This window comes from Oculina patagonica, chromosome 8 (assembly GCF_052425735.1).
Source record: "Oculina patagonica isolate OP01 chromosome 8, crgOcupat, whole genome shotgun sequence".
In the NCBI taxonomy this organism is placed as follows: domain Eukaryota; kingdom Metazoa; phylum Cnidaria; class Anthozoa; order Scleractinia; family Oculinidae; genus Oculina; species Oculina patagonica.
Window position 1 is genome coordinate 27321057 of NC_135765.1, and position 20068 is coordinate 27341124.

A 20068-nucleotide genomic window follows, 5' to 3' on the forward strand; every position below is an offset into this window, starting at 1 on the left:
CCTGTCAACAGATAACAAGGGTTCCATAATGAATTCGCCACCCACGTTAGGCATAACAATCTAGCAGGAGGACATTATCCTGCTTACAGATAACATGAGTTCCTTATACCTTACAAGTAAAACAAAGTTAATATCCTACCATCAGATAAGAACAAGCGTGGTGCGTGCGGAATGGGCCACTTTTGTTTGGAGGGCAGACTTAAATTTTAGCTTTATGTTGAAATTATTTGGAATATTTGAAAAACTCGAAAAATAATATAGGTAGCATGTTAGCCTGTAAAGAGCGATAGAAAAATTTGGCGAGCGCAGAGTGGGGAGCATGCCATCACGCGCGCGTGTAGTACGCGTTCGGTTTCTTTAGTTGATTGGCAGAATGTGAACGTGTGTACCACTAGCTAAATAACCTGAGGTAGCGAGTATTTTGCGTTTTAATTTTGTGATGGCTTTTTTTCTTCTCTTTGCCATTCTAGATCCTTTTTGTCCAACTTATTGTATTTTATTTTTTAGAGTAACTTTTCAAATACCTATACCCAGTTGTCAGCACAGTTAAATAATCTTTAAGAGTTTCTCTTTTAGAAGGCCCTGCCTGGAAGATCGTCTAACAGTTTTATTTTCCATCTTTTTATTTTTTATCAAATTCGATGCTACCTGTATGCGACTGTTAGTTAGTTTATTTTTAAAACTGAAAATAAGTGCCCCAGAAGTAAAGCAGAACGTAGACTCATTTGAAAGAAGCGTCGACGCAGTAAAATTTGTTGATGCAATCCGCACTTCAAAGCAACCGCACTTTTAAGAACAAGGTTAAAACAAGGTTAGTAACAAATTCCGGTTATAAGCTTATACAAGTTCGTAAGGGGTTTTTGGTGGGCTTATAAGCGGAGGGGCTTTTATCCGGGGGGGGGGGGGGCTTATAAGCGGAATAAAAAAAAACGTTTCGAAACGAGCCACGGGAGTTTTGATCGAAATACGCTTTTAGGTTAAAAACGCATAATAAAGCAGCAATAAGCCTGCTCAGTACTATCATCCGGTAAAGGGGGCTTATATCCGGGGGGGTTATAATCGGATGTATTTTTTTGGTTTCCAGGTAGATGGGCCTATAACTGGGGGGGGGGGGGGCTTATAAGTGGGGGGCTTATAACCGGAATTTTACGGTACCAAAACAAATTTGTTTACTGTTTTGTTGCAAAAAGAAAGTCAACAAAACGAAAACCAGTGAGTTCTTCTTTTCCCGTCTCATACGGTCTCAATGGCAAGAACAGGAGATATACGGATATAACTCGTGCAAGGTGGTAAAGAAAAATGCAAAATTTGGGATTCCAGTCAGCGTGACTAACTTTCTATCATTTCCGATGTAGAAAATTTGGTTAACTGCTCTAATTGTCTATGACATTAGTACAGATGGGTAATGGAAATTTATCAACAACTCCGCATGTTTCCCAACACCTTTTTTTTATTTCAGCAAGCAAAGATTACATAAATTCCATTATTATAAACCATCACACTGAATTTGTTTCACAATTTATCCCTTAAAACACCATCCTCGGAGACCCAGGGGCAGTTAGTGGGGGCGACGGGCGGCTTATCGGGACAACGAGATTTTCGGGCGAAAGTTTACAACATAGAGCGTAACAGCCCCTGGGCACTTTGTCTTACCGAACCAGTTCCAGAAGCGTTTGAACTCCTTCCTCCTGATTGGCCACAAAAATATTTTTGTGGCCAATCAGCGACGAGGACCGGCCAGGAGACTCTGATGTCTTCTTACACGAAGTTGTTTTCCTCATAGACTCGTCGTGGATGCTCTGCCCATCAATCGGATGCTATTTACATGAAGAGTCTCGGAAAAAAATAAGCCTTAGACGACTGCCAGTTCTACACTGTTAGTTGCGCGCTTTTTAATAGTTATTCGAGTAAACAACAATTCTTATTATTTTTCTCGGTCGTTGCCCGACTTCTGGAACTTGCCACGGTCTGGGTACTTCACTGCACGGGCCACGCGTTAGCGAAGATATCGCTGTCGTCACCTATTGTTATTTTGTTGCCGGCTTGACAGTTAAAACAAAGGGTTTTTGTTTAATTTGTTGGATATTTAAATAACAAAAATAAAACTTAAAGATAAGATGTTCTACATGACACGAGCATGGGACAAAGAAAAATTCTGAGTCCCCGACGGGAATCGAACCCATGGAACATCTTATCTTTATTATTTATTACCGAGCTTAAAATTTACCATCTTTATTATTTACTACAAAAATAAAACTTATAAACAAGAGGTGCTCGCGTATAGCTTTGAAAACTTTTGGTTTCCTTGCGCTATGCTACATTTAACAAGTGTCCATTTAACATATTCCCAGGCCTCGCTGTTCTGTTTTTGTTTTGCTTTTTTATCTGAGACCCACGTAGTATCATCCGATGGACGGGCTTAACAACAACGATGCGTCTATGAGGAAAACAACTTCGTGTAAGAAGACATCAGAGTCGCTCTTCTGGTCGACCTCGCTGATTGGCCACAAAAATATTTTTGTGGCCAATCAGGAGGAAGGAGTTCAAACGCTTCTGGAACTGGTTCGGTAAGACAAAGTGCCCAAGGGGCTGTTACGCTCTATGTTGTAAACTTTCGCCCGAAAATCCCGTTGTCCCGATAAGCTGCCCGTCGCCCCCACTAACTGCCCCTGGGTCTCCGAGGATGTTAAAACACCTGCATTGAATTCAAATCTCTGGTGACTGTTTGATCCTTCAGTTTTTCAGTTTCAGTTTTAATTTTAACCACCAATAAGTAATTCCCTTTATTTGATACATTTTTCTTATTTGCGTACATTGTAAAGACCTGAAATTTAGCCTTTTTTCTGACAAGTTCGTTTATCACGCTAAGCATCTTGTATGACAGTGACTTCAATGTACTTGATCCCAACCTTCTCGTGTTTGCCCTGTTTATAGACCTCAAGAATGAGTTCTTTGTTCAACATCAGTCGCTTGTTGTAGACAGCGGTCTTCACGAAGCCTCCGTCATGCGCAGTGTAGCACGAGCCCCAGTGTTCATCCAACTTGAGAGTCATGACAAACTGACCGGGGTAGTGAGTGTCGCTTGGTCTGGGTGTGGAATGCGTGATGAATCTGCTTCCAGTGAGAGTCGTACCAGAGGTACCTTCGTACCCAAAACACGGGGCATGGGTACCGTAATTGTTTTTATCCACCGTGAAGAACCCGACAAAGCTTACTCCATCTGACACACCATAGGAAGGGTCACTATCGGTTCCGGCGCTTGCTCCGATACTGACGTCATGGGAAACCGCGATTTTAACGGTCAGCGGGGCAGAATATTGCAACCAACCAGCAGGAATCATGGGAACTTTCAGGAGGGCGGCGTGGTCAACTGAGCCTGCGTTGAATGTGAGCTGTTCAGTGGTTTTTGAATGAGCACTGTCTATGTAGGACGCATGCGCCTCCAGCCAAGTAGGGGTCATGGTCTGATGGTAAATCACTTTCTCCTACAAAATAAATTTGTAAACAAACTCATGAGTACTGGAAAAGCGTAAAACACAGTGAATCCTTGGCTTAACGTGATAGAAAGGTTAAGTTGTGGATATATTTATGAAATGAATATATGAAATTTATATATTTGTGCTGCGGATATACATTTTAAGCAAATGAAAGATCATCGCAGTATTTTTACTTAACGTAAGCAGTGAAGAAAAGCATTAGCCTGAAAAAAATTTTAGGCTTTAACGGGAATTGAACCCATGACCTCTGCGATAGTAGTGCAGCGCTCTAACCAACTGAGCTATCAAGCCAACTGGGAGCTGGTAACTTGTGACATGAGTTCGTAATATACCCGTGGATGGAGAAGATATGAAATGAGTAAGCAAATAAAAGATCATCACAGTAATGTACTCAACTTTAGCAGTTGAGAAAAGCAATATATCAGTTGTTACGTTGTTTGTGGTTGAAAACCACGTGACTCACCTGTCCTTTGATGAGGCTTTCTGAATACGCTGACTACAATAAAAACGAGAATAAAAAATATTTGATTAGCACCACAGAAATTGGTTATTCCCCCCGCATTAGGTATTTTTTTAACCGATTGTTATATAATGCCTAAAAGATTCAAATGTCAGTATTTTGTTAAATGACGCGCAAATTAAACTGCTTCAAGTTGATCGATCCGACATTAACATGCTAAATAACAACGGAAATTTAACTGTTTCTTCCTAGGATGTTTTAATTTGTGTTGTAGCATTATTTGGTTGCTGGCGCGTGGACTACAGGGATTTTTCTTTCTTAAATCTCTTTTTCTTTCATTTTCAGAGTTTCCATGTTTCAAATGCAAAGTAATTTCTGAGTTAGCTTTTTGAAAAGGCTTGGATGCGCGAATTAGCTAATTATTGATAAGACTTCACAGTTTATATGCGACAGCTTCCTTAGATAAAAGAAAAAGAATACAGTTTACAACGTAAAACTGTTTCTGTTTTTCTAAATCTAATTTCACTGAGAAATTATTCTGTCAGTAGAAGCGAAGAAATCTGCATGATATTTAGCTCCTCCGACGGTTGTCTGTACCTGTAACTTTATGTTTTCATTAAAAAACTTCTGTTAAGAACTTTTAGGCTAAGAACAACTTGCGACCAGAATATTTGACCAGCGCCTTAATTTTATTTCGACCTGTCTACGTGGCAGAGCGCGCGACCCGAGTAAAAACGAATTAGCTAGTCTTATAAAACATCAGCTGGGACGAAATTAGTCCAAATTTTAACTTGCTGAAAACATACCCAGGGGGAGAGTTTGCTGAAGAATGCCTTTATTACACCCAATCGTTTAATTTTAATAATCTTTAAATACACCATTAAATTCGCCTGGATAAATCTGTCAAATACCTACCTAGATGCGCGTGCTATCTTTCACAATTTTTGAGTTTGCTATTGCCAATTTCTCTGCGTCCGGACTAAAATGTCGATCGGAGCGAATTGTAGATCTTTCCTTAGTTGTAAGTTTTCGTTTACCAGCGTTAATACTGATTCCGTTTGCATCTGCATGCCCTGAGTGATTGAGCCACTTGAACATTAAATTCAGTTCTGCGTGTAGCAAATTGTATTGGGTAATGTACGAGACATTTTATAATGGAAATCGATGGTTTACCAGGTTATAACAACTTTTTCATAGCCGATGCAAATCTTTACTCACATAGATTGTTTATCTAGCGGCTTTTAAATGAAAATTGTCTTACCGAGCTGAGTAGTGCAACCAGGCACAAAATTGTCAGAGGAAAGAACTTCATCATGATTTCTCAGATTCGGCTGTGCCAGCTGACGCGGAGTGTGGACTGTGAAAAAAATAAAGATAAAAATAGACTATAGAAATAAAATAAAAGTATTGAGCAGAAGTATTGATATTTTTTATTGATATTTTTCCTTAAAAATGTGGCAAGTCACGAATCACAAACTTTTTACATAACCCAAACCTGCGCTTTGCTTTCTAAATATAATCTGTTAACCTGCAAGGAAAGAACCATTCAACAAGTTTTTCTGTAAAAAGCTACTACCCTTTAAGTTTTTTATTTCAAGTTTCTATTCGCACCAGCTCTCAAAATGGGGGATTTTTTTCTACCTTTCTACGTGCTCACTGCAGATTTTCACGGGAAAAGTGGGCTGTTAAGATGCGTAAAGTACTTACTATTCGATTACTCAGCGCTTGGTTCAAGAAGGACACAATAAATAAAGACTAAATCGTAAAAGAGAAGAGAAAATCGAATGATAGACTATACATACATAAAACTGGATCTACGTACAAGTCTACAGCGGCAACTTTTGCAATACCTACCTGTTCGCTTGCTCGCTGTTGAAGACGAGTGAGCTTATCGTTGAACAGGGAGCGATGATATACGCTAAAACATTTTTTTAGATGCGGATTTGTCCATTAGAAAATGAAGACATGCATTTGTTCTTTTAATTTGTTTCCACGTTTTGTTGTCTCAGCGTTTTAGACTAATGGCATATGATTATGTCTAAGTGCGATTCCGTCTGAACAAACAAAAGCGATTGCCCACTTTACATCTAACGCAATCAAATTCAGTTTTTTGAAATTTCTTTACTTTAAAACTAGTTTTGGAAATTTCTCATAATTTCTGAAAAATGCAAAACGAACTTTGCCATCTATGGAAAATTAGCAATCGTGACTTCGGCCATAATTTGAGCAAAACAGTTAACTGCCAGGACTTATATTTTTAACAACTTTGAGAACATAGTGTCTGTGTTTAAAAAGCTGGAATGCACTTGACAAATAGCTTTTAACGATAAGTTTGAATATCAGGCCTTGATTCAAACCTGAGTATTAATCAACCCCCCCTTTAATTTTTAAAACCAGACGAAACTTTAGTTTGCTTTGTCAGGTATTTGGTCGATTTTGGAATCAAATAAGACATTGCTTTTTTAAAGGAAAAACGTTTTTTTAGATCTTTTTTACAAGACTAGTACCATCAGGCCAACATGCGTGCGTGCAGTTTGATATTTTTTCTAATTAGCAGGACTGTTTGTTTCTTAGAAAAGTTTGCTCAGTCACACACATTTGGGAAATGTCATCTTTTCACTTCACTGATAAAGTGCATAAATTCAGCTGCAGTTGAATCTGTGGCACTTTCCGCCATTTCGTTTTTCGTTTGATTCATTTGGTTGGTAAAACTGAAAATCTCTTTATTTTATATTTTCCGTTTTCGATAGTTGGATTATCTTTGTTTATTTTATCCTGCGCTTTATCCGTTTTTCATATTTCTTTTTTCTAGTACCGTCTAATCATTTATCCTTTTACCTTTTCCTTTAGTTAAATTTCTGTTTTCCCTTTATCAATATTTTGTTTTTCTTTTTTCCTTTTTCTCTTTTCCTATTTTCTTTTTCTCTATTTCTTTTTTCATTTTACCTTCTCCCTTTTAACTTTTTTCTTTATTCTTTTTCTTCCTGTTTCTTTTTCTGTATTTCTTTTTCATTTTACCTTTTTTCTTTTCCTTTCTGCCATTTTTTCTTTTCTTTCAATCGCTTACCCAGTAACCTTTGCTCGCAAATTTCGCGCCATTTTTCGCCATTTGCATGTGAGCTTTATTTGGTGCCTAGTGGTCTTCATGATCAAATTCTTACGTGGAGAACTTTGTGCAAGTCCAAAGCAGAGAACAAGTTCTTAAAGTAAAGCTCAATAATAGCACGATTACCGTGTTGTCCAAGGTGTTTAGCCTGCAGGCCGAAACGATCTATCTAATCGGTGATGATAGTGTGGTAATGCCCGATCCAGACACAATGGTTTTCGATGTTACGGGCATATTACCCTTAATCTGTTACATTCGAAGTACATGGTCAGCAAATAACTGGCAAGCACGACCCCATCGACAAGTTACCCGTTCCCTTTGGAAATCGTTATTCGTACCAATCATCTTATTTGGCCGCCGGCGCAAGCGGCAAAAAGAGAGAAACCAGCTGCAGTAAGAAACAGTCGCTTCCCTCGCGACGGGAATTTACTTTCAAGTCAAGCAGAGAACATGTTTAAACTTAGAAATGGCGCAAGAATATTATTATCTCCGAAGTTGTGGATGGTAAACCTTTACCAATCTATCAGATATACCGCACTCTCAGTAAATGAAACAGCATCGTTCGAGCAAGTCACACCAATGGTGGCCGGTTGAAGAGAAGGTAAGAACACGTGTCATGCTGCTCGACAACAAGGGTTTGAGAATATGCCTCTGAATCAACGATAGAATAAAGGAGAAAAGAAAAAGAAATAAATAGAAAAGAAAATAGGAAAAAGGTAAAACGAAAAACGGAATAAAGTAAAAAGGAATAAAGGAAAAAAGAAAATAGAAATAAAGAAAAACGAAAAAAGAAAAAAAGATAAATGAAAAATCGAAAAAGGAATAAAGAGAAGATAAAATGGAACCAGAAAAAAGAATATGATAATTTAATAAAAAGGAAAGAGAAAAAATGGATAAAGCACAGGATAAAATTTTCAAAACTTTATCGCACTATCGAGAACGGAAAATATAAAATAAAGAGACATTCAGTTTTACGAACCCCACTAACCAAGCGGAAAACGAAATGGCGGAAAGTGCCACGGATTCAGTTTGTCGCATTCAATTCCTTTATTTGTGAATATGAATCTTTGCACGTCCTCGCTAGCTAATTGCCTCATGGAAAAATACGATACCTGTGAATTTTAGATTGCAGCAAGAGACGTTATACCTGCTATTTCGTCCCTATTAAGAGTAATATGTTCTTATTGATTTTATTTGTTAGTGGAGGTAGGTCACTAAAGGTGCTTCTTGAAAAATTTGGCCAACGTTTGTTTTAGCCGTGGCTTTGTCCATATATTAAGGAAACAAAGACTTCTATATTTTTTAACTTGTTTGCCACGTTTTGAATTCTCAGAGTTTTACTTTGAATACGTGTAAGTGTGATTCCACCTAAAACACACCCCAAATATTTAAATCCAACAGATAGTGTTAAACCATCTCTGTAAAAACACCCTTATTCTAAACACCAAATTCTTTATGCGTGTGATTAGTTAACAACTGATTAATAAAAATTCTGATTATTCCTAAAAAATATAAAATATACATATATGCGGTAGATCGAACTGAAGAAAAACAGTTAAGAACTTTGAACACCTTTTAAGGACTGTCATAAGTCGGAAAATAAATTTTACTGCCAGGACTTATATTTTTGTCAACTTTGAGAACATGACGCCTGTATAAATAAGGCTAGGGAAAATTGCTTTTAACGATGAGGCTGAAAACGTGCTGTGTGTATAAACCTGAATTAATAAATCTTGCACGTTTTAATTTTTTAAAACCAAGTGAAACTTTGTCCACTTTAGAGCTCTTTTTTAGAAGAAAAAAGCTATTTTCAGAACCTTTTCTACAAGATTGCCATCAGACCAACGTGCGTGCGTGCGGTTTAATATTTGCATTGTTTCCAATCAGCAGAAATATTGCTTTGTGTTTGTTCAGCCACGTATATTTGTCGAAATGTCATCTTTTCACTTCACTTATGCGGTGCATGAATTCATCTACAGTTTGTCACATCAAGTTCCTTTATCTGTGAAATATGAATCTGTGCACGTCCTCACTTGCTAACTGCTTCAGTGAATAAATACCTGTATACAGCTAATTCGAAAAAGGTTGTCGGAAAAAAGCAGAAACGTGCACGGGACAAGACCGAAAGGTGGTCTGGGTATCCACTTGAGTTTTGCATTGTGGCCTAGAGGAAAATTAAGTTTGTACAGTAGAACCCCGGTAACTCGAACTCGGTTAACTCGAACAACCCCGCTTACTCGAACAAACTTTCATTCCCCTTGGATTTGAACCCACTTTCAGTCATTTTTACTCAGTTAACTCGAACAAGTCAGATAACTCGAGAACCCCGCTAAATCGAACTAAATTTAGTTTCCCTTGATCAAAATTTGGGTTAGAGTTACCCCGATATAAACTCGAATTGTGGTTCTTGCACTTCGCAACGTGTACCCATTGATATTCCATTAGCTCTACTTGTCGTCTAAACACTAAAACGAATACTACAGCAATAAGAGCAACGAATAGATCACGTATCTGACAGTCATTTTTCACTCTTATCATGATAATGTATGATCGTGTGAGAGTTTCTGACGAGATAAATTTAATTTGCACTGTACTGTGTGATTAAGTGCTAAAAAATCGATAAACTATCAATTATAAGCTTGGGATATTCATTATTCAATCGACCCCGATAACTCGAAACCCCGCTGTTTTTCGTTTCCCTTCGAGGTTCAAATTACCGGGGTTCTACTGTATTTTTACACGTGAAAATTTTGGTTTTCCTCTCAGGAGGCCTTTTCCTGTAGCTTTACTTTTACTGTCGCATGCTAAAAGTACCTTGTTTCGCATGTATGATGTCGTCATCTTAATGATCTTATAAATGTTCAGCACAGCTAGCACTCGTAATAAAGTCATAAAATAAAGTGACGCCGCAACTCACATCTTGTTGAACTATCAAGCCGATGTTAAAACTGTTTACAAATAACTGCGCCATTTTGAGAAAAAAAGCAATCCACAACAATTCACCGCAATATGGGGCGTTTTGCATATACCCTTAAAATGGTGTTAAAACATGTTTTTGACTAAACAGCCACACCTATGGTTTACGGCGGAGAGATTTTTATTTTCCTAGATTTAACAGTCAGTACGTATAGAAAACATTCAATTCGGAAAAAGTCCAAATTTCGGTATAAGCGCATGTGCCAAAGTAAAAATAAAATTGTACATTTTCACATGAAATCTTTATCAAAATCTTGCTGCATTGTGTATTTCTAGGAAAGTTGAGAAATTTAGTAGTGGAGCGCCCAAAAATTAAATTTACAGTTAAAAACGTGTTTCCTTAGTTATTTGAGCACTTTTAGGGTTAAACTAACTACAGCTTCCAGCGACAAAAAGCTTTGCTTGTCTCTTTCGTCCGGCTAAACGTGTCAGACGTTGAAAACTCACCAAATAACTGTAAAAAAGACAAAACTGTATTCCACAGTCACTGTACTTTTATCAATATTGCCGCCATCTTTGTTCCTCGCTAGCCTTGGTGCCAGATTCCTCACGGGCAAGGGGGTTCAACTTCCTGTCCGATTCAAATGTGCTTCCGGTACAGCATTTTCTTCCACATCCTCGAGTTGGAGATAAAGCTTTTTTGCTGCTACCGACTGAAAAATGTTCTTAAGGAATAAAATAGGAAAAAGCAAAACAAAATTGAAATATGGAACTATGTTTAACATCCATTTAGACCTTGATGAAAACATATGCGTGTAAATTGTGAAGTTTGCATCTTTTCGAAGTACAAGTGATCATAAATAATTAATTTTACTACCCTTCAAGTTCTTTCAGACATTTCTTAAATTTAGACAAAATTGTGAATTCTTTCTTTAAGCTGTTAAACAAATTTATAGACTGTTAAATTGTTTGTGAACTAATCAGATGGAACGATGTTTGAAATACATGGCATCTTTATTATAATTAATCGGGCGTGGCCGATTTATAGTTTACCCTTTGGTCGTCCTAGAGCGTAGTCTCCTGGCGCGGCTTAAAAGACGGGGATAGCTTGGGGTTGCTACAAAACCGCTACGGGTGACGCATACCGCAATGGTTTTCATTTTAGTTTTGACAGGAAATCGTTGCAGGCACACTTGGTCGACTTTTGGGTTAATGTGTAATCAGGTTGTGTTTTTTTGCTTCGGCGGAAGGACAGAGAAAAAAGCTTACGGGGCAAAGTACAGTATGGGGCCCAGTTCTCGGCCACTTTTGACGTAAACTTGTATTTCTTACCTCAGAAGAACCGCAGGAACTTGAAATTTCTCCCAGAGCTAGCTACATTATTCAGCTTTTTGGTGTAAAGCTATCGACCGGTCAAAAATTAATTTGCCCGAGCAATAATAAAAATAAAAGCTCCATTTGTGGGCCCAGTTCTCGGCCACCTTGGCCCAGTTCTCGGCCACTAAAAAGCTTGTGCGTAATTATCTGTAAAAAAATGCTCAATTAATTTTTTGGATAAAATACGAATTTAACTACATCCATGAATTTGGAGCCGTAAACAAACAACTTTTTCGGGAATGCAAATTCACCTACCTCCGCGTAAACTCGACGTGTGAGCTTTCTATATCGAATTGAACGATCAAACTCAAGATACTTAAAGCACATGAATCAGTCTATCGTTTGAAGGAAATACCTTTTTCTTTTGATTCAACTGGAGTGTGAAAAAACGCGTTAAACACAAAGTGGCCGAGAACTGGACCCGGCCGAGAACTAGGCCCCATACTGTACTGATATTCACCATTGTGAAATTGCACTTACTTTGACAAGTTAAAGTTATTTTTGTAAATGAAAAAGGTAACGTCATTGATGTCACGCAGTGTTTTTTTTAGCAAACTAGATGGTTTGCTGGTTTCTGACTATGAATGGGGGTGTGATCTTGCGGTATATTTTTTGAGCCTGACTCCGCCGTAAAACTTTTTTTTATTTAGCAAGAACTGTGTCGATTTTCATTTCTGAACAATTGGTCGTCAAGTCGTTTGTCACAAAGAGTAGAATGTTTGTACAGCATGTTTTGGAATTATTTTAGATTTGGTTAGTAAGACGCTTCTGAAGACCTGAGCAAAACATTGGGAATGTACAGTATTAATAGGAACTTGAATGGAATTTTTCACAAGTTGGATAAAGGTATCAACTGAAAAAAATGGAATTCAAAATGAGAACTTGGATTTTGTTGTAATTAAATTTTATCGCGGATTGGATGCATAAGGCACGGCTTTGAAAGTCTTCAAATAATTAGAAAGGTTCCTTTCTTCCTTTTGATCTTCTTGTTATTTTCATGTATTGATTATTCGAAAGTGGTTTTCGTTGATACGAAAAAAAAAACGGGTTTTCACTGAATTGCTTGAAGTATTTTTAGACGTGATAATACTTGGCTTCACACTAGAAGCTAAGTTAGTTTCAAGTCAGCACTTGAATCAAGTGCACTTAAAAATCTTAAGTCGTATTTTACAAAATCTGGCTTCACACTTGATAACTAAGTATATTACTTGAGGTACAAGCTGTCAATCATCTTTCGCGGAGTAAAATCAGTCACGCATAATTATCACAAACACGATTGCACGCTTGTGAAATCATTGTTTGAAGGAGTCGGCGGGATAAAGTGTATTTGTTGCGGCGCGAAGAAGTGGCCAGGTTGAAATAGTGGCTGCATGTGTGGCTGGTTTTGAAGAACCGCATTTCGTGGTAGAAATGAAAACCGATGGTTAAAGCCGTCTCTGAAAAAAAGGAAGTTAAAATAGGATTATAAGTTTATTATAAGTTTAACCATATACATCGACTTTTCTTTTCTTTCTTTGTTAACTTACATAAAAGTCTCTTGCTCCTCCGAACACCAGCCGTCCATTTTGAATTTCTTCTGATTTCAGCTGGCAAGTTGTTTTTCAGAATCGTGACAACGCTGCACGCGCGCGCTTTCAGTTGGCTTCCATTTTCTATTGGTCAAGTGCGTTCTCAAGTGTGGTTTAGACCATACTTGGCGGCGTACTTCGGCTTCTTTGAACTACGAAAGTTTCCATGGTCACCAAGAAAAGTTCAAGTAAGTACGTTTTACCCCTTCACACTCAAAGTAGGTTCCAAGTGCACTTAGACTATACTTTAAGCTCTAGTGTGAAGCCAAGAAATATTGGCTTAATCAAATTACATTGTGCACGAAATATTTGTTATTCTTTTGTCTTGAAACTTTGAGGAAATTGAAATTTTTGTTTGACAGTAGTGTATGAAAGGCATTTTATAGAACTGAATAAAAAATAAGAAACATTGATAAAGGTTATTTCAAAGATTTATTTTGCCTGATTTTGAAGGGTTTCAGGAGTTTTAAAGAGTGCTGGTAAACGGCTGTATGTTGTTTGTGATTACAGATCTTATTTAGTTTCGAACGCTCTAATTTTTGAAAGGTTAAAACAGGTTAAAACCGGGCGGTTTCATGAGTTTTTTGGGTAGAAAGGTACGGTGGTGGTCAAAAAAAAATGTTTAGAAAGGAATGACTGTAGTAGCACGTAAGTCGGAGGTTTGCGTGAGTCACGGGGTATAGTATGCGTGAGCTGGATTTCCGGCGTCATAACGGCATGTTTTGTTTACTGAAAGATACACTCGACGTTTAGTTAGCTTAGTCGGCTTGAGAAACTATTTTAAAAATGAATGTTGTAATAGTTAATTAATAGTAATCTAGAATTAACCCACTCTCGATTGGAGTCTGTTCTGGATTCGCGCTACCTTTTCGCCGCGAAGGAATTTTGTAAAATTTCGCTAGTGGAAAGAGGTACTGTAAGAACAGTATCAATAACTCAAAAGGAGGAACTTCTTTGTAGCTCTGAATTAAGACGTATGATAAAATTTTAGAATAAGAAACTTTCGATATATGGTTTTCATATTGTTTTTGTCAATTTCCTTTTGTGGCAGATTTTTTGAGAATCAGCTTTTCTTTCGTGTGATGACAGACACAGGACAGAACGAGAGGTGGATGAGAAAGATGCCGAAGATGAATAGGCACCGAAAAACGACAAGAACCGTCAAGGACTTATCTTTAGAGGGCGGGGAGTTTTGGCATACTGTATTTTGAGGACTGGACTGGACTAGTAAAACGCGGACTAGTAAAACGCGGACTTGTAAAACGCGGACTAGTAAAACGCGGACTCAGGTAAAACGCGGACTTGTAAAAGGCGGACTAGTAAAACGCGGACTAGTAAAACGCGGACTAGTAAAACGCGGACTTGTAAAACGAGGACTAGTAAAACGCGGACTTGTAAAACGCGGACTTGTAAAACGAGGGCTTGTTAAGCACGGACTTGTAGAACGCGGACTTGTAAAACAAGCGCTTGTAAATCGGATAAAACTAAACGGTTTAGCGAGCGAAACAATTTGTGTTTGAAGCTCTTGTGTGTTTCTTCGACGGCATATTTCTAGCTTTTTTGAGCACTCTATGGTCTGTTTTAGCGTGGAGATGTTTTTGCAGTATAGCACATGTTCGTTCTGCAAACCCCTACTAAAACAACGGGATTGATGCTATGAGTTGTGTGCATATGTTTCTTTCTTTCCACTACTTGACGTCTGTTGAGTGCAGTCGTTTGTATTGCTCGCACGAGGTAGAACGGGGCCCGTCCAGAAATCAACAGTCAATCGTAAATAAAGGTGACGGGCCTACACGACTCCTACGTTCGTGACATTAGAATATTTGCCGTTAAATGTTTAAATTCGGTCTTTCGACCTTATTTGCTTCTGACTTCTTTCTGAGGGTACTGTTTTAATTTGGGGGCAGTATGTGGTAAATAAAGGTGACGGGCCTACACGACTCCTACGTTCGTGACATTAGAACATTTGCCGTTATATGTTCAAATTCGGTCTTTCGACCTTATTTGCTTCTGACTTCTTTCTGAGGTTACTGTTTTTTTGAGACATTATGTATTGAAGAGAGCCGTAAGATGATTGTGGCCAAGGAATTCGAAGTGTCTAGAGGCGTTTTACAAGTCCGCGTTTTACTAGTCCGCGTTTTACTAGTCCAGTCCAGTCTACAAGTTAAAGACACATCAAGACCACCCCACTGTGAATTGCCATAGCACAGACAAAATTATAGTCAATATCTTATGTGTTTTTAAGAGAATTACATAAGAACCAAGGCATGTCTTGTCTTGCCTTACATTGACATGCAATAATTTGGAAATACTAAGCTCGTAACAGTTTAAGACAGAATCCATCAGGAATTTGAGTAACATTAATTTTAGTTACGCAAAAATTGAGCACCAGAATAATTTAAATCCTTGTGTTCTTTCATACCTTGTTAAAGGCTTGACATGTGATAACACCAACATAACACCAACAACAGTTCTTTATCAGTGGGGATTGAAGAAAAAAATGGAAACATCATCACACAGTTGACCCCCATGCAAAAACACTCCAGGATGTCACGGGGCTGTTTGGTGTCCGTTTGCCAATTTCTAACTTCAAATTCCAATGTTAAATTCACATTAAATTTTCAATATTTCTTAGTTGTCTAAATTTTACTAATTCTTTTAAAAAAACTATCACCTGCCAAACATCCCCCAAAATCACTCAAAAAATTACAAAATACCGCAATACATAGATACATGGGATGAGTGAAGTTTCCTTGGATTCCTTGAAACACCAACAAGATATTTCCGTTTAAGGTGGCTGATAATGGGTTTCAGTATTTCCCAGTCCTTATACTTTGGTTCAAGACTAAAAGCCTTCATCAATTGCTATTACAGTAATGGTATGAAACAAATGTTCAATCATTCATCAACAAGTTGTGATCATTTTCTTGACAATAGTAGTTCCCCGGTAAACGGTTGTAGTACTGTCCCATCAAAGTGCAATGCCTGGAAAATACCGAAAAGCACACGACCTTCAGGTGAAACCGCACCTTACAGTGTATTACCAATACACTGCACTTTGCTAAGTCTTAAAACTTTACATTGTCTAGTCGTCTATTTCAATCGTTTATTTGTATTGTGTGAGATACATTTATAAATTGAAACCATCATGTCATTAAGTAATAATGCAATCTCGACAACGTTCTAGATATTATATTATGCACACTAATACAGCTCATGCAAGCCCTGTGACTTACACAAACACAGTCGGACTGAGTGCTACTTAAGTAACTGCTTCGTGGTTTCTGCTGTACTGAACCCTGCCTTTCAAGGCAAAGCGCCCGATTTTAAGCTTCTCAAGCTTCTCAATGTTCTTGTTTCTAATTATTTTAGTAGACAAACCTTTGACTTTCAAGACATAATATGCTGGTTTTCCATGTGTCAGTAGTAAAGGACAAACAAGACATAATTATATCGACAAAATAATACGAGAGATCATTATTCTTTCTAAAATAATTTCTAACAAACAGATAGGAAATAGAATCATTGTTATAAAGGTAGGTGGGCCCCTACCTTATTTTTTCAGAATAATAATTAAATAATTATATGTTTATAGTGGTTATTGTGGAGTCCTGGGACTAGTAGAGTCGTCACGTGACAAGAAGGCCGTGTACGATCGAGTTAGTTGAGTTCTTGCCATGTGTGTGTTGTAACTCGGAGTTTACACACTGTTTTCTGTATTAAATACACCACATTTTTGGCGACGAGGAACGTGATCGAATACCACGACCAGGTAGACTAGAGTGAAGCGAAGTCTACACGGAAAATGCCTACATTTGGGAAATTAGACGAATACAACGAAACGGAAGATTGGCGCCATTACACTGAGCGTGTAAATCACTTTGTTGAAGCAAACGAGATAACCGATCCGGACAAAAAAAGATCCATTTTCCTGGTTAGCGTGGGAGCAAAAACCTACAAGCTTATACGAAGTCTGGTCGCTCCGGAGGACCCGAAGACCAAAACCTATGAGGATTTAGCGAAACTCGCCCAGGAACATTTCATGCCAAAGCCTTCCGCTATTGTACAACGATTCAAGTTTAACACTCGCACTCAACAACCAGGTGAGACAATTGCCATGTTTTTAGCTGAGTTGAGGCACCTGACCGAACACTGTGAATTTGGGGCAACATTAGATGAAATGCTACGTGATCGGCTTGTGTGTGGTGTTCACGACATCAGAATACAGCGTCGTTTACTAGCCGAACCGAAATTAACCCTGAAGCGAGCGCTCGATCTGGCTCTCGCCATTGAGGCCGCGGATAAGGATGCCTCGGAGATACAAAAGGGGGACCCTCAGGAAGGGGATACTTTGCTCAACAAAGTCGATTTTAAAGTGGAAAAGGGTGGCGAAGTTAATTGTTATCGCTGTGGCGGTAATCACTACCCCAAAAGCTGTCATTTTAAGGATGCGAAATGTTATGCTTGTGGAAAGTTGGATCACCTATCTCGAGTGTGCCAGAACAAAAAGAAAGGGAAACTACCACCTCCTAGTACTAATAAGAAGTCAGACACCCCACAGGATACCCATCTCCTAGAGGGGGGGGGGGGGGAGAGGAGGCAATGGGGAGAGAACAGGGTGTGGGTGCATATTCTTTGTTTACCCTTGGCGGTAAACGACCTTTGCCATACAAAGTACAGCTGAGTGTTGGTGGGCAAGCACTATAAATGGAAGTTGACACAGGGGCTTCATTGTCAGTGATAAGTGAAGGCACCTACAAACACCTTGTCTCACAAAACGGGGCACCGCCACTGGAGAAATCAGGAATTGTCCTTCGTACATACACTAGGGAAGAGGTCAAGCCCGAAGGGGTGTGTACAGTTGATGTACATTATGAAGGGGGCGAATACTCCTTGCCATTGTTAGTTGTAAGTGGAGAAGGCCCAGCTCTGTTGGGGAGGAATTGGCTGGAAGAAATTAAGCTAAATTGGCCAAGGATTAAGCAACTTACTTCGCATGACAAGCGACTTGGAGAGATTTTGCAGAAACATGCACAGCTATTTGGGGAGGGTCTGGGGACCCTACAGGGGACAAAGGCCAAGATCCATGTGGACCCCACAGCCACCCCCATTTTCCATAAAGCCAGACCAGTGCCATATGCTCTCAGGGAGAAAATTGAGCAAGACCTGGAAAGACTTGAGAAGGCAGGAACCATTGAACCCGTTCAATATTCCGAGTGGGCCACACCCATTGTCCCAGTTATGAAAAGTGATGGCACAGTAAGAGTCTGTGGAGATTACAAGCTTACCGTCAATAAGGTCTCGAAATTGGATGGCTACCCTATCCCCAAGCTCGATGATCTATACACAAAGTTGGCTGGGGGTCAAACGTTTACTGAGTTAGACTTGAGCCATGCTTATGAACAGATGCTTGTGGATGAGAACTCAAGGGAGTTTTTGACAATTAACACCCATAAAGGCCTTTTTAGATATAACCGCCTTCCGTATGGGGTCTCTTCAGCGCCCGGCATCTTCCAGAGAACCATGGAGGGTTTGCTGCAAGGAATACCTTCGACAGGAGTCTTGCTAGATAATATCCTCATCACAGGGCCCAGCACGGAAGAGCACCTAGACAACATCGAGAAAGTTTTGGGACGCCTTTCTGATGCCGGCTTGCGGCTCAAAGCTGAAAAGTGCCAATTTATGAAGCCCGTTTTGGAGTGCCTGGGGCACCGCATTGACGCAGAAGGGTTCCATCCAGTTGAAGCAAAGGTGAAGGCCATCAAGGAGGCCCCAACCCCAACCAATCCCTCTGAGCTGAAGTCCTTTCTAGGGATGCTTAACTTCTATGGCAAGTTCATGCCCGACCTATCGTCCACCCTGGAGCCCTGCACGAGCTTCTGAGGAAAGATATCTGTTGGAAATGGGGTACAGAGCAACAAGAGGCGTTTGATAAGGCCAAGAATCGACTTCAATCATCAGATGTACTCGTACATTATGATCCTGAGAAAGAGTTGGTGGTATCTTGTGATGCTTCACCCTATGGTATTGGGGCAGTGCTGGCCCATGTTATGAAAGATGGCTCAGAGAAACCAGTTGCATATGCCTCACGAACACTCTCCACAGCAGAGAGGAACTATGGCCACCTAGATAAAGAGGCACTAGCTGTAGTTTTTGCCGTGAAGAAGTTCCATCAATTTCTTTTTGGACGTCATTTCAAGGTCTACACAGATCACAAACCACTTTTGGGGCTGCTTAACCCTGAACGAGCCACACCTCTAATGGCCTCAAGTAGGATGCAGCGATGGGCATTGACTTTGCTTGCGTATGAGTATGAGCTTATTTATCGCCCTGGTGAAGAGAATGGAAACGCAGACGCCCTCAGTCGTCTACCCCTTCCAGTTGCTCCAGAGACCACGCCCACCCCAGGGGACATTATACACCTTCTAGAGACCATCAACACCAGCCCAGTGGATGCCACTAAAGTGAAGTTGTGGACAGCCCGTGATCCAGTACTTTCTCAAGTTCTGCAGTTCGTCCTTCACGGATGGCCCATGGCAGTCGAAGAAGAAGCCCTGAAGCCTTATTTTGCTAGAAGAGAGGAATTGAGTGTACATGCTGGCTGCCTACTTTGGGGATTCCGGGTCGTGATACCCCCACAGGGGAGAGAGGAAGTGTTGAACATACTTCATGAGTCCCACCCCGGTATTGTTAGAATGAAAAGCCTAGCTAGGAGCTATGTGTGGTGGCCGAAAATGGACTCACGTTTGGAGGAAAAGGTGAAAAGCTGTGTTACCTGCCAAAGCCACCAAAAGAAGCCACCCAGTTCACCGTTGCACCCTTGGGAATGGCCAGGCCGCCCTTGGTCTCGAGTACATGTAGATTATGCCGGTCCTTTTATGGGCAAGATGTTTCTCCTAGTTATTGATGCGCATTCTAAATGGATGGATATCCATTGTGTGAATTCTGCCACTTCCAGCGCAACCATTGAAAAGCTGAGGACAACCTTCGCTTCACACGGCCTACCAGAGATTGTAGTGTCAGACAATGGGTCCAATTTTGTTAGCAGCGAGTTCAAGTCATTTCTACAGAAAAATGGCATCAAGCACATTACCTCTGCTCCTTATCACCCATCATCAAATGGCCTCGTAGAACGAGCGGTGCA

The 20068-nt window shown here is 39.6% G+C and overlaps 1 protein-coding gene and 1 non-coding gene across 4 annotated transcripts in view; both read right to left on the bottom strand.

Annotated features, from left to right (window-relative positions):
* Positions 1–2692: 2692 nt before the first annotated feature.
* LOC144663763 (uncharacterized) overlaps positions 2693–20068 on the bottom strand; it is a 190850-nt gene continuing 173474 nt past the window's right edge. The window contains exons 1-4 of one of the 3 annotated variants that reach the window (XM_078524823.1): positions 5812–5982; positions 5219–5314; positions 3961–3993; positions 2693–3485 (exon numbers count right to left, since the gene is read on the bottom strand). In XM_078524823.1, the coding sequence (XP_078380949.1) occupies positions 2865–3485; positions 3961–3993; positions 5219–5272 (708 nt within the window). In that variant the 5' untranslated portion in view covers positions 5273–5314; positions 5812–5982 and the 3' untranslated portion in view covers positions 2693–2864. Of the gene's footprint in view, positions 3486–3960; positions 3994–5218; positions 5316–5664; positions 5753–5811; positions 5983–20068 lie in introns of those variants that run through there. The other 2 variants (XM_078524824.1, XM_078524822.1) reach the window with 2 other exon arrangements.
* On the bottom strand, positions 3715–3788 carry Trnas-acu (transfer RNA serine (anticodon ACU)). Its single transcript has one exon. It is a non-coding gene; the product is annotated as a tRNA-Ser (tRNA).